Below are 15,577 nucleotides of genomic sequence, written 5' to 3' on the forward strand. Positions count from 1 at the left end.
ACAGAATTATTTTTAATTAAAAACACTTTAAAAAAATCAGTATGTGTAATTGCTAACACCTGCTATGTGTTACTAACAGATGTTTCTTACTTACCTAAGGGAACTGTTATAATTACACTATAAGCTTATTGGAATGGCATTTAACCAAGATAGTTTAGGAACTTTAGGTGGTGACTTTGTGTTCTTTTATTCATCTTTCCTCTAAAAAACTTAAAAAAAACCCCCCAAAACACCAAACAGCCCTCCTCAGTCGCCTCCCCAGCTCATATTTACCAAACAGAGTTCACCCCAACGACGCTTTGGCTGCTCGGCCTCTCCTTGCTCCTCGGTCCATCCCCGCGCGTCGAGGAGGAGTTTGCACGTGGCGTTGCTCCAAGCGTCGCACGGGAGCCTGCCGCGGCAAGGCCCGGGATGGGGCAGCGTGGCGTGAGGGCTTACAAGTCACGCTAATGGTGGGGTTGGAGGAACGCAGGCTTGCTGCGTGATCTTGGGCAGCCCGCTTCATCTCTCCGCCTCTGTGCTCTTCTCCTCCGTGAAATACCAGCGACGCGGCCTGTTGGGAGGTCTCAGTCAAAGGGGCTTGCCCAGGGCTTCGAGACCTTCGGATTAAAGCAGAGGTCAGCACGACCAGTTCTGCGTGCTGGCCCGTCCCTCCGCCCTCGCGGCCCGGAGGCCGGCTGGCCTCGCGGGCGCTCGGAGCTCTGCCGGCACGGCAGGCTGCGGGAGGGACGGTGGATTCCTGCATCCTCAGGCTCGACTGCAGAGCAAGCCGCTCCACGTTCTCCCTCTGCATCTTCATTTATGAAACTAATCACACAATTACCTGCAGGCATGTGTTAAATATGACACTGGTCTCTGCAAAATAATGGGCCAATTGCAAACAATGAATAAAGAGAGGCAGCTCCATTTATAACTGCTGTTTCAACAGAGCTGTGTTGTAATCAAAGTGATCTGAGGGTGACTCATTAATTAATTGATGTTCTTTTTTATTATGTGCTATTGAGTTAATGAGTAATTTGTGCTAGATAACTCTCTGAACACACTGATTACGTGAGATATTTTCTGGGGCTTTCATACCAATGACATGCTGAATAGGTGGAAGATGGTATTTGCTTATGTATACTCATTATTAGCAGGTTCAGGATGAATATAAATCAGCAGAAGGGCATTTTAAAAGGTATTAGATACATGCAACCCTTACTTTAAGGCTTTAAACAGATACTCTTCAGCTTTTAATGCCTTAAATAGTATTAAAATCACTTCCTTTATAATACTTCTATCACCCACAATTGGCAGCTTCTAGAAAGGGTGCCTACACAAAAGATTTTTACTGGGAGCATGTTTGTGCTAATGGCCTATTACCTTGCACATATTGTATTTTGGTTTCCTTTTGCAAGGTACTGAACAGTAAACAGGTTTGGTCTGCATCGTTGGACTGAAGCAGGAGAAATGTATTAAGTGAATATGTAATTGGCTTTTTTTTATCTAAAGTGGTATTTAAAAGAATAAAAACACTGTTCTTATATACAGTACACACTTTGCTTTCTGTAGTTTGAGTTGTTAAAGCTTTTGCTTTATTGAAACCACAACATCTCCAATGCCATAGGAGTTTTTTATTCATTAAACAACAAATGGCTAAATTGATAATTTAGTCTGACAACAGCAGCACAGTGGAAGCTTTCAGAAGAATCAGCTAAATGTATAAAATTATACCCAGCAATCACTACAGACCTTCATATTTGACAAGATTTGTTCTAGGTACAGATGACTGTAAACTACCTACTGCTGAGAAAATTATAAGAAGCTGCTGTATATTACGTTGAAAAAAGCCTTTAAAGTACTTTGTCTGTACAGGCGAAACCTTGCCACCGTCCCTGCTTTTTTGTTTCTTTTCCCCCCAGTCTCCCTTCTCACTGACCACTTTTCAACCTATTTTCTTCAAGTCACTTTATATGTAGGCAATTAGGAACATTTGAGGGGTTGCTGGATGATTTTTCTTTATTTACATTACATGAACATAAATTTGAGCATTTTGGGAGGGTAGGAAAAGGCAAGAAAGTGTGCTTAAAAAAACAACGCAGAAAACACGTTAAGGAAAATAAAAATACAATTATGAAATAGATCAACTTTTAGCCCTGGTCACTGCTACTGCAGAATCCAGGCTGTCTTGATTCATCACCAGTCACGGCAGAAAACAGACACAGCAGGTTATGGTTGGCAGAGGAGCTTTCTACAGTTGAAAATCAAGGTTTGATAATTTGTACTTTTCCATGTGGCTTAAAAAACAGCAACCCAAGAATAACAGATTTTAAAATTATTGTTATTATTATTTTTGTCTGGCTAAACTCAAAAGATTTGTACAGATAGAGATAAAGTACCCTAAAGATAGGAGATACAAGTGGAAACATTCCCGCCTGGCAAATGAGCATACACTGAGCAATGGTCACTAGCAGAACATTTTGCTGTGTGCAGACAGAGCATGTTGACACAGACAGTGATGGAGAAGGAAACCTAAGGTAGATAACTAAAAGCAACCCAAAGGAATGGTCTAGGCCTCTGTCAAGAAGATCAATAAAGCGGCCTGGCAGATAATCTCTCTTCAATATTGTCTTATGATATTATACTTTATTGGAGTTGTAAATGTTTCCATTAAATATTTCAACTCCCAGTTATTATTTTAACAGCCAGGCAAGATGGAAGTTTGAAATACAGGAAAAAGTGTAATCAATCTTTGACCTATGTCAAATCTAAGTTTATACTGTATCCTCTACATACAAATTTTAGATATGTATGTGAATAAGATATATGAGCTGAAAGGGCTCAAAGTAATGCCATACCATTGCAGCACTTCAAACAAGCATATCAACATTGCTTTATCCTTACATCAATTAAAGTTGTTAGAATGGTGAGACTATTTTCTTCTCCATAGCAGGACCACCCTCCTCTTCCCTATTTTGAGCTTATGTCACAAAACACACATATGCACATGAGTATGGCATGTAACAATAAGCCACTATTTTCCCATTCCACTCTCTTCATTTACCCCCCAGAGAGCTGAGCAGTGGCACTTTGTGGTAATGAGAGAGTGCTTTAGCATTTACAGCACTATTAGCGTGTAGTTGCCTTCATCCCCAACAAAGCCTTCCACAGGCTTAGTTGGTTTTGGTGCACTCCTACCTCAGATCTGTGGTTATCTGCTGCACATACGAATGCCCTGCTTCTCCCAGAAAGTCCTGACACTACTAGTAACTTTTGCATGCATAGCTCTTGGTTTTCTGAAGAGCCAAAAATGCTTTACAAAAGCAGTGTTTGCATTAGCCCCATGCGGCAGACAGGGGCAACTGAGGCACGGAGAAGGTGAGTGAGTGACTCGCCCAAGCTTACAGCAAGTCAAAGACAGAACCAAGGTCCCTCCTTTCCTGTTCCCCACCCCTATTTCTGAACCAGGGATTTCTATCCAGTCTGTAGTCTACTAGTGGAAAGCAGAAGAGAGATCTTTCTGGCTTCTAACTGAAAGACACATCAGAGGCTAGAAGAGAAAATTGCAATAGGAATCAAAATAAGATAATATGATTCTTCCCTTTCTGGCCATCCTCACCTTCATGGAAAGGAGAACTTGTTTATTGCACTTGAAGTAGATCTGGAAGAGCCTAACAGTACCTCTGACATCAACTGCTTTGTTATCCCAAAGACATTAAGGGACTGTGGAAGAGAGACTTGTGCTCAAGTTTAGGAAGGAAGATGGTCCACAAAATAGGGCTAAACTTCAACTGAAAAACTATGTGGAGCTATTTCTTCTAATTAGCAAGAACTGCCTGAGGAGTCATTGCATTTCTTACTGGTCCTGCATGAGTCCAAGTCAAGTTTTGTGAGCCATGCTTACTTTTAAAAGCGTTCACAGCCAGAAAAAAAACCCACACTGTAACAACAGTCATTAGAACTAAATAGCCAATTCTAAGTCAACCCACTGTGCAGCGTACTCCAAACACCAGAGGAATTACCCCACTGCATTACAACGTTTCTTTCGCCATCCCCAGGAAAAAACATGTTGAAACTGCGTAACAGGACAGGAAGAGCACGGAAGGACAGCACTCAACTTGAGCAGAGGTGAGGGTTTTCAGTCTAAATAAAAACCAAGAGCTCAGCTTCATAGCAACATAGGGTATAGTGGGTTTCTTTCATTCTTTTTTTTTTTCCTTTTTTTCCTTAATTTTTTTTAAATGAGGGCTGTTCTCGTGGTGAGCTAGATTACAGTGGCAAAGAGAAAAGAATTAAATATGCATTTAAAAACTTTTTAAACATTTATCCTGCTTTCCTTTGCCAAACACCTGTAAGCTCTATCAGGGGCATGAGCACTTAGGGATGTCCTGCTGATGCAATAGCTTCATGGCTTTAAAAACAGAGGTCCACCTCTCCTAGAAAATGGACCGATTGCCAACAGTAGCTGTCAGCAGTGACTCCACCTCTGTCAAAAGGATTTTAACTGCCAGCGTTGATGGGACAAACCTGTAGGATGTTGGCATGGGCAGCAAAGTACCTGTGCAGTGGAGTGTTGTAGCTCTCACTTTCTGTATTGGTATTTCAAAGTTTTGTCCCATCCACATCAGCATTTAAATTACCTTCAGCGTTCGCTGAGGCGGGTAATTAGTAACCAGTCACTCTCCTAGTGTCAGCTCGGGGTCATTTCCTTAATGTAAATAGACCCTCAGAGGGGGCTGTTTACAGTGCCTTCTACTTTCACTTTTTTCCAGGGTTTGTTGAGGACACAGCCCCAGAAAACTTTAGGGTTAAGCCCTGATTAAAAAAAAAAAGAAAAAGGGGGGTGGGGAGAGAGAGACCCCTCAAATTTTAAGAAATTTTAAAAATGTGTATAAACAGAAGCCCTCTCCCTTTCCTCCCTCCCAAATTAAATCATTTCAGAAAAATAACATATATATTTTTTTATATATATATATAATAATAAGATACCCAGAGGCACTGGTTTGCATTAGGGCTTAATTTCCAGCAAAATTAAAAATCAAATCCAGGCATTTTGAATGCCTAAGGGGCACAAAAGCAGCACCCAAAATCATTAACTTTTGCACCTTTTATAATATATCCCAAACCGGTCAGATTTGTTTTTCAAAATTTTGTAGTAAAATAAAAGTGCTCTTTGAGGAAAATCTATGCAATTAAACAGCAGATGCTTAACCCCTGAAAAATAGAGGCTTATAACAGAGGTGCTGATAGACCCTTAACCGTAGCTTCATTAGCAGCAGGTGCTGCTAGAGTTATTAGTTTTCTAAATAGTTTTAATGTAAACAGTATTCTTAAGCTCTAAGTGTAGCATAATGGTTGGGATTTGCTCTTTAATGCTTTTTACTAGAAAGATACAGCTCATTTAAAATAGCTGGTAGATACAGAAAGCATAAATATACAGTAAGTTTAGACACTGATTGTACTAAATGCAACAATACAAAGAAGCAAACAGGAACACAAATGGTAACACAATAAAACTGTATTACATTTGTGCTTCAAATATTACAATACATTATATACAATAGTCCAAAATAAACATCTCATGCCAAATGACACAAAAAGAAACAAAAAAACCAAACAAACCAAAAACCCCAAGAGCAAGCAAAAAGAATCCAGCTGTATGTACAGTACCTTTTTAATTAACATTCAACTCTGAACTGGAGGAATTTTCACTACATACAGATGCAGTCCGCCTTTTATTTCACGCAACCATTCTGTCTCCCTATATCTATGCTATTCAGTAGGTTCCTGTGTCATTTCTTATATACATGTTGAGCAAAAAAGATAAAAGAACATAGTGCTTTGTATTCTTAATGATGTGGCATCAGATCAGCGAACTTGGGGTGCATAACCTTCTTTCATTAAACCCTCCTCATAGTCTGTCTGGCACAGAATCATGTTGTTCTTCAGGAAAAATTTGTCTCCAACGCAAAATCTGAAATTACAATAATAAAGGGAAAAAAAAGGTAGTTTCAGGATGAATGTGATATGATCTCACACATAAGGATTGCACAACAAGCGTTCACGATTTTGTTGTACTGACCGCCCGGCTCATACCTCTACTGTCTGTCGCAGCGCACACAGACATGTGTGCACGTATGTGAAAGCACAGCAGAGGAACTGCTCTGGTATCAGAATTAATCCTGTGCTTTCAACAAAGTCTAGTGCATTGAAGCACTTTTGCTTCCCCAGCCAAAGACTTCATTCAAAGCTCACTGAAGACTGTGGGAGTCTTGGATCAGGTCACTAACACACAGATAAAACAGAATAAATATCCCAGGCTACTGAGTTGAGTGAAAAGTAAATGTCCTGCTTTCACACAAATCAGAAGGAAAACAAAGTGATGGTATGCAGTAGGAAGCTCATCTAAGATATACGTTACATTTGTCTTGTGCAGGCATACTGGTAAGTTTCTTTTTATATTCCATTTGGATATTTTACTAGAATTGATTTAAACCAGTGGTTCTGAGAACTGTTTCTAGCATACACACAACTTTAATATATTGTGGTGCAAACTAGAGACACACAGGCAGGTATGCAGAGAAACCTTTTTCCTTTTTCCTGTAGGAGTTGATTATTAATGTAGTTAGCTAACTACTCTCTCTCTTGTGGTATCAGTATACCTACCTTGTTATGCTATTATGTGCATCAGAATGATCTGATTGCTACAAAACGCTACTGAGATATTTCATTTGATTTTCTCTGATGAGTAGGAAAATCACGTAACATTAATGCTCCCGGCTGGCTGGCTTCAAACTTCGAGTAAAGTAGGATTTCCCAGCTAAGCAGTATGCTTGAATATAAGAAGGCTCTTCACTGACACCCCCCTCAACCCTTCCCCCCGACAAAGCCAATCTTCTTGAAGATACTTTGGGAGCAAGTGAATAGGGCCAATGCATAGAAAAAGAGTTTCCCTAGTGACTGCCTTGGCAGGGTTACGTGCCTTTGTTTACAGTGAACTCTCCAGCTATAAAATATATTGGGAGGCACTGCTCACATTATTCCAATTAAAATGAAAGAAAGTAACCTAAATGAACTCCTTAACACTGATGTGAATAAATGAAACCAGTTTCTACCAGCTAATTATGGATCTCACTACGTAAAGTATTGTTTAATGTGTAACGGATTATAATGTCCTTTTTTGTATAATTTCCAAATGGTGACATCTTGGACACAATTAGGGTCACATATAAATGCTTGTGTTGTTTACGGTAGATTTAACAACAGAGTAGCTATGGGAATGGCTGTATATGTATTTAATTGTAACAATTTAACCTTCAAATAGTGGTGCCTGCTGTAGTTGACCCAGTAAAACTACGTAAATGACACAGGTTGACCCGCCTGACCTCTGATAGTGGTCTCTCTTTATCTGATAGTCAATTTCTAATGATGTTCAAGCAGAAATCTTGGTGAATTGTCACAGATTAAATTGTGTATTGAAAGCAGTCCTTTAATGTTTTGTGAAGTTGGAGGTTTAAATGAGTAGCAGTTGGACTGATTTACATTTGTGAAGATTGGAATGCTAGACAAACAGTGAACCCATTTATTTTCCAACTGGGTAGCTTTGGAAATTTATCCTTATGCTAGCTAAATAGATAGAGGGAAAATAGTGTAATAAAAAAGTGGATTGAAAAGAATTAGCTCTGCTCTTAAAGGAAAATTGGTTTGTTTATTTGTGGACTTTTTTTTCTGTAGGATTACTGCCTGCTGCTGCTGATGATTGAAAATAGAGATTATGGAATGATCCCAAAATCTTTACGTTATTTATGGTCAAGACTCTTCTATAAAATTTACAGGTTCCTGCTATCCTTCCCATCCCAATCCCAATCCTAATATTAGGCTACTAACAACACAAAAGCATTTTGAGTAGGTATGTTGAAATGCAGAATTCTCGAAGCAAAGCAGCTCTTTGGCGGTTTCTCTAGTTTCTATCTTTTGTATTTTTGTCCATCGACAGCCATGCTGACGAAAATTCTTCTGTGCATCTTACTGGATTAGGTAAAGGAGTCTTAACTAGTGCTAATATGTAAAAATGTTTTTCCCAAAGGAGTCACATTTAAAAAAAAAAAAAATTAAAAAAAAATATTCCTTCTTAGTTCCTCTTAAATGAACATATGGATTAATATGGACTAAAGCAGGGGAAGTTATTTATTGTGACAAATCAGTCACTCCATTACAGTTTGCCCAGGGATTACTGATGGGGACTGAGCAGGAGGCGTGCGGCCAGCAGTGCCCACCATGGCAGAGGGTTATTGCGCAGCAGGCCGGCTCTCCCCGCGGGTCAGGCACCAGTGGGAGACACAACCACCTCTGCTCGCCCAGCAGAAAGCACTAACTCTGAACTGTGAATGTTTTTCAGCTACGCATTCCTTTGTGTTCCAGCGTAATACAGAGCTTAGCAGACTAATTTGTTTAAAATATTTAGTAAATGAAAAATACGCTCCTGAAGAGCAATTCACTTGCATAGCAATACTTTCACATGTGACTTCTTGCAACATTGCTTGCATCAAAATCCTGGCTGAAGGATTTTGCTTCTCAGCCCTCAGAGAAGTGCCGCGGTTTAAATTAAACTACACCAGCTACACAAGGGAGTCAGGATGCCTTTCCCAATAAAAAGTGTCAATGCCTTTTGCTTTTGCTATGTTAATATGTCGAGCCAGAAATGCTCTACCTATGTCTACATGGCATTTGACAGCTTTATGCATGAGTGGCTTTAAACATACACAGTTCCACAAATCATTTACCTTCCAAGTGTACAGCTGTCTTGTGGAGAGGCCGCCAGTGGCCCGTCTAGACACGCTTGGCTGTGTGATAACCTGTGGGGTGAAGGTCTGTCTGCATGGTAAGGCACCCTCTGGGTTCATCTGGGGCTGTGTTTGCACGCTGGGGGTGATCCTCTCTGCCTTGGGGGGAAACCTGTTACTTGCGATACTTAGAGTCCAAACTCTGCAACTGTTTTCATACTGTGCAAGTTCAGCAACCAAAACGCATTGGCAAAGCCTGATGGTGGGGCTTGCACGTGCCCCTGGGTATTAAATGTGTGAATTATGCACTCATTAGGTGACAAAGAGGTAAGTAAGTACCACGTGAAAAACATATAAACGGGTCGTGTTAGTTCCCAAGTACAATGAGACAAGGCAAGTAGATGGATGAAGTATGACAAATTCTGTCCATCGACACTCTCAACCCTATTTGACTCTCAAAAACAGATTTAGCCTCTTCTGAAGTCAAAGAGCTACATCTTGCAACAACTTCAGAATGGGTTTGCACACTCCAGGATTTAAACCTGGCTCAGCTTTAAAATGGAAGGGTAAATTCAAGCCTAGCCTTCCACCTCCAGCAAGTGTTGGGTTTTTTTATGGGATTGGCATAGGATGTAAATCAGGGCACAATTTGGGCACGTATATCAAATGGAGTCAAGGAGCATATTGAGATGCCACTGGGTTAGGAGTATATAATGAGGCAAGACTATTACTCTTCTAGCAGGCAGATGGTAGTCTTCAGCCTTCCCTAAAACCTTCACCCAATTTATTTAATAGGCATGCAAGATAAACGGGAAAAAATATACAATAGGCTGCATTAACATGCCAGATTGGACTTACCACCATAAATTGATAATACTACTTTTGACACGACTGTGACATTAGTAGAATGACCATTATAATTAACCTACATCCTAGAACTCCTGTCATATATTACAATGGCAAAAAGAAGGCCATTTATATTACAAAATGACCTCTGTTATCACCTTGTTTGGAAGGGGAAGGTGTGCCTAGACTAATCACAAGAAATATAAAACTTCAATTTTGAGAAATAGCTATTCCATTGTTCAGAACAGATATTTAAGGAGATCTCACTGCTGTCTGTCATCTTTTCTGATGTACAGGACGTGTGTCAAGGTACCGAAGACTTCTTAAGAAAGCGAGAAAAATACTGCTGTGAACAAAGATGGCTGTGTGTGAAGTGCCTCCTCCGGTAATGTCGGATCTTTGTTGTTGTAGAAAGAAGCAAAATCTGGAAGCATTTAATTGATTTCCTCTAGGATAAAGAAAGCTCAGACTTACCACACCCACACCCTTCCCCTCTGCTTTGTGCACTCAGTGATGTAACTTGCCCTCTGCTTTTCCTCCGCTTCTCCTTTCCTCTTTTTTTTAAAGCTCCTTTGAGTTTCCAGTATAACACAAATTAATGTTACTCTATATGCATCACTAAGAGAATGAAGCCACTCTTTTACATCACAGTTCATCAGTCCACATCTATGGTTTACTAATTCTAGGATTCTGTCAAGAAGTCAATTTTTTGTCAAAGGCTGGAAAGTGGGAGCTGTGCCTGGGTTCGTACATTTTTACCAGCACGATGTAGTATATATACACACAGAATCCTAGTTCAGCTTACAACGACTAACCTCAACTTTTCATTTACTATTTTTTTAAAAGCGGGAATGGAAAATGTATCAATTTTTATTCTAAATTTAGAGACACTTGGTGAAAATAAGCAGTATTCAAGTCTTCAGAATTTATAAAATGACATGCAAAAATCTAATGTTGGTGTTTGAAATAAGGATGTCCCTGGCATTGTATTCCCTCCCCTGACTTGACAGAGAACAAAGGCGGCATTGTGTGGGCATTTTACAGTTTATACTGGAGGTAAGTGCTTACAGCTACATCAGGACAGTGATTTGAATGAGTCTGTAACCATTTTCAGTCCAGTTCCCATTAAAATAGAGGCTGTTTCAGATAGAAGGATAGAACAGTTGATTTAAACACCCCTCAGTGATAGCAGATGGGGGTTTTAAACCATACCCCGAGTTGACTTCAAACGGCAGAAAGAAAATATCGCAGAAGTATGGAACAAGCTGCTAAAGCAGCCGACAGAGAGTGAAAGGAAGGACATGGAAACTCCGGAAAGTGGGAAAGCCGAAGGCAGACTGACATCATCGCTGTAGTCAAAAGTGTCAAGCAAAGATACAGCTGAGCCCACTCGCAAGATTTTCCACTCCATTTTGCTAGTCACACACATGCAACCTGACAAAGTGTGAAAGGCAGTGTCTGTTTACAAGTTCATTTTTCCAGTAGTTTCCATGGTTTTTTCCCTTTAAATTTTCTGCTGAAATTAACTATATTGAGGCTACTGCCAATGTGAGGTGAAGTGCTTCTGAGGAGAAGTTTAATATGTTTACAGAGAAGAAAGGGGAGCACTCACACCATTAAGATGACTGTCACTAAGCTCTGCGGGTATTTAGGAGATGGAAAAACTTCAAATTAGGAGTAAGCTGGACAGAGACATGAAAGATAAGGGGATGCTAAAACCTTTAGGCTAGGAACAGAGCTTAATATTCAGAAAATCCCTACAGCATTAAGCATCAGTATCAAGAAAAAATGGGGAAAATATGTCAAAAACTGGCTGGACGGAGCAATTAGATCCTAGAGCTGAATAGCTTTATGAAAGTGAAAATACGAGACAGTGCCTATTTGACACCAGGGGACTAGACTTGGTGGCTCAGGAGATCTCTTTCAGTCCTGTCTATGACTACAGTCCTGTCTACAGTCTGCCTTCCTAGAATACAGTATGTGAGACAATGCGTCTTTCTTCTCACTCTGAAAATGTAGCCTTCAGGAGGCCAATAAAAGGGGACAGCCACATTATGAGTTAGTTTGGAGATGGAGTTTATGGCCTGAACAAAAGCCCCCTGAAGTCAAGGGGGTCTAACTACCATCCAGACTGAGCCTTGAGCTGGATGGTGAGTTGTAGATAAAAGCAGAAAAATCACCGAATCTTTCACAAAAAGCACTAGGCAAAAATGGGCAGGCCTCTCTCTCACTGGGCCAGGATCAACTATTTAAAGGGTAGGAATATGAGGGTCATACAATAGCAAGCCTTAAGAACAGGCTGCCCCAAGGATTGGTGTGATGTGAGTTAATGCCATTATTGCTTGGAAGGCAGAAAGGAGGGACTGGAAGGACCAACCAGGCACAGAACATCAGAAGAAATTCAGTGTTGGCGAAGACAAAGTAATGCAAACTGAAGAAACGATTTAGTCTACTCATTAACACTGCGTATATTCTGTTAGGAAAAAAACTAAGTGGTAGCTGATAACTGAAAATCTGAAATATGGAACTGAACAGAGAGCATTATATACTTTGTGGTAGTACTCCACATATGTTATACTTTTATTGGTATAAAGAATGACCGAAAGGATTTAAAATTTAATGGTGGAAGAGAATGTGAAGGTGGGGAATAGGTCAAACATACAGGTCTTGCAATAACTGGTGAGCCTTGCTACCTCCATTGGTGATTTTTGGATATTGCTGATGTGTTTGTAAATAAAGATATTCTCTTCAATAAATAAATTCCACATTAGGGGTAGTGGCTGGAGTGAAAGGAAAGAGCAGATCTAAAAACCCTCAATAACATGATTTTGCATATAAAGGGGCAGCATGGAATAAAGAAAGAAAACTAAACTGCTATCTTATAAACTTATCCTCACTCAGAATCTGCTGTTTGGTTTTGATTAGCTTAACTAGAGGAAGGAAGAAGCATCCTCAGAAGGGCAACAGAAATTATTAATGTCATAGTGACTGACAGGATTATTCAGTTTATAAGAAAAGAAAAAGAGGTTTCATAGCAAATATAAAAAACCTCCAAAACTGGTGATGGGTCAGGTGTCTAGCATTTCTGGTTTTTGTTGTTATACAAGTAATGAAGAACAAAAGATTTAAAGCTATTTATTAATGAAAGAATGTAGTCAGTGGGATGCTTTGCCATAGGAACCACAGAAGAGCTACGTTGGAGCATCCATGAAAAAGGATTTATTATAAAAAACAACAAAATTAATTCTTCAGAGTGCCACTAGCCCCAAATTGAGGAAGAAAGGTACCCTACAGGCAGTCTGTTTTATTAGGCTCCATGAGAGCTACTGCAATATAAACAGGATTAGGGCCACTTTTGAGAATTTGTGAAATTCTTTGAAAATTCTGGAACTGCTCCCTGTTTTGACTAGATGAACTAGACTGTATTTCAGGTAACTCAATTCTTTTGTTCCCAGCCTAAGACTCCTGTAAGACTATTTCAGCAACCCTTTGCCCAAACTACATGCAAAGTAAAAATCAAATAAAAGACTAGATTGAAGGCTCAGGAATGACAAGGCTAAGAATTATTAAATATCCCAGGAAAGATCTGTTTCAGAAGCACCTAACAGCACTTTTCCAGAGGGATCAGTAGCCCTAGGGCATGGTATGATGTATATTAGCTGCAAAGTGAAATTGTACATTAGTTCACACTTGTAATGGTAAAACAGGACTATTAAAAATAATCACAACAGCTTTGCTTTTTGGGGGGGCGGGAGAAAAAGAAAGTTCACTTCCTCAGACCCAAGAGTGCTAACTATGATGAAAATCTTTTGCACTCAGGGTAACAAACATTGTCTGCTTTGCTTGACTGATGAAGATTAGCTGACTTCTTACATTAAAGAAGTTTGTCTTGTATGGGCTGAAGTGACAAGACAATAACTAAGTGCTAATTGTGCATAACCAACACTAAAGATATGCAGCCCCATTATGGCATGTAATAAATGAAGCGAACAACAGAAATATATTAGGCGCTTTAATAATGATACTAGAACTGTGGTTTGGGAAAAAAAAAAAAAAAAACCAGGGATGTGAAGGGTTTAAGAAATGAAACCTAAGAGTGTGTGTGTCTTACTTAAGTGGGTACTATGGGAGGCTCTGCCTTCCTCACTCAGAATATGAGCCTCTTAGTTCTGTGGCAAGACAAAATTGATATAGGACTTTAAATAGCATTAGAACCTATAATTACTTTGCATTATTATATAGTTTAAGCAGTGGTTATTACTTGCCTGGTATTTTAATTTCCCATGCAACATGATGAAAAAGGTCAATTTGGCTTTTTTTAAAGAGCGTAATTGTAGTGTGCTACGCTTATTAGCAGCTGTACATTTTATGGTTCTTTAGGGATGTTTGATTTTTAAATGACTACAGTGTTACAAAATAATACACTGTAGGACAAGGTGAGTTAGCAAAGCTTATTTAGAGCTGTATCTAACTTTGTCGTGTTGGACTATTATCTTCCTAATTTTTTGTTACTTCACGAGAATTGTACATCTTGTGTTTCTTCCCACCTGAAAATGAAAAAATATGAACACTATAAAACTCTAAATAGGATCATGTAATAACTGAAAAATAACTGAAAATAATAGGTACATTAAGGAGTGGACATAATTGGTTCTCTCATTTCCTAGACCTCATAGAAGTCACTGGCAAAGCTGCTAGCAGCTCTCGTGGAGTCAGAAATGGAGCTCTCAGTGAAATCTCTGACAGGATTTGGCCACCACTCTGAATGTAGTTGCTCTAAGTTCGGCTGTATTCACCTCGGAAAAATTCAGTTGTTACAATTTTACCATTTTTGACATTCCTTCTGCAAAGGTACCATATGGGTGATGCTTCAGAACAAAGTGTCGGGTTTGGATCCTTGGGATTTTTATAACCTACAGTTAGGATATGGAAATAAAAATATGGCATAAGAAGTCCAATGCCGCTACAGAGAAAATGGTGGGAACAACATCTTTTAAATTTAAATGATTACAATTCTGGCAACAGGAAGAAACAACATGTACTTTAAAAGAAATACATGTGATAAAAATGAAGAATTAAAGTGAAATTAATGTAATAATGACAAATGGTACTGCTATGCTCTTCTGCAGAAAAGGATCTCAAAGTCCTTTATAAATATTAATTAATTAAACTTGACAGCCTTTTGAAGGAGAGGAAGTAACATTATTCTTTTTTATTGATGCGGGATTTGAGGCACAAAAAGTTTTCTGGCCAAGGTCATGAAAGATATTCTGTATCAGTCCCAGGAAAAGTATACAAGTCTCGCTCTCCATCTGGGGTTTCCACTACTGGTAGATGTTTCCTCTTCACTGGAATGTATGCCTGCACCAGTGCCGAATTAGCACTTAGCTTATGGAACAGACCCAAGAAATTCTCTTACCTCTGATTACAAAGTTGACATGCAAAACAGTCCAGGTGATAAACATTGTCCTTTGCTCTCATCACCATCTCAAAAGCAGGTATGAGCTTACTGCAGGCAGCACAGTTTCCTGTAACTCCAAATAACCTGGAGATACAGAAAGAAATATATTCCTGAAGATGCTTAACTGAAAAGAAAACCACACTTTCCTTTTTTTTATCGCTCCCCCCCCCCCCCCCCCCCACCAGCAGTTGCCTGGCCTTTGATTGACTTCCAGCACACCTCCCTTTGGAAAGGCTGGTCTTTGGTGGTAGAAGTCTGCTCAATTTACAATACAAAGGCATAGTCTTTTTTGCCAGAGAGAGCTTTATGAAGCAGTGACAGACTAATATTGCACCTATTATGATGTTATTTTTTTTCTGCAGGTTATACTGACCTTTCTTGATAAAAGAAATGTCTTGTTAAACTAAACAAAGAAATAGTAAACACATTAGGGATGTTACATAACTGTGCAGACAGAGGTCAAGCTGTTTGCATACGCGGGAAGAGTCTTCTGCTTGGATCCTGCCGT

General features: G+C 39.5%; 1 protein-coding gene across 5 annotated transcripts in view; it reads right to left on the reverse strand.

Moving 5' to 3' along the window:
- Nucleotides 1–1,551: 1,551 nt before the first annotated feature.
- LMO3 (LIM domain only 3) overlaps nucleotides 1,552–15,577 on the reverse strand; it is a 63,292-nt gene continuing 49,266 nt past the window's right edge. For all 5 annotated transcript variants that reach the window (XM_030041079.2, XM_030041077.2, XM_030041080.1 and 2 more), the window contains 2 exons: nucleotides 15,028–15,153; nucleotides 1,552–5,953 (listed from right to left, as the gene is read on the reverse strand). In XM_030041079.2, coding sequence (XP_029896939.1) covers nucleotides 5,848–5,953; nucleotides 15,028–15,153 — 232 coding nt within the window. In that variant the 3' untranslated portion in view covers nucleotides 1,552–5,847. The remainder of the gene's footprint in view (nucleotides 5,954–15,027; nucleotides 15,154–15,577) is intronic.

This window comes from Aquila chrysaetos, chromosome 17 (assembly GCF_900496995.4).
Source record: "Aquila chrysaetos chrysaetos chromosome 17, bAquChr1.4, whole genome shotgun sequence".
NCBI lineage: Eukaryota > Metazoa > Chordata > Aves > Accipitriformes > Accipitridae > Aquila > Aquila chrysaetos.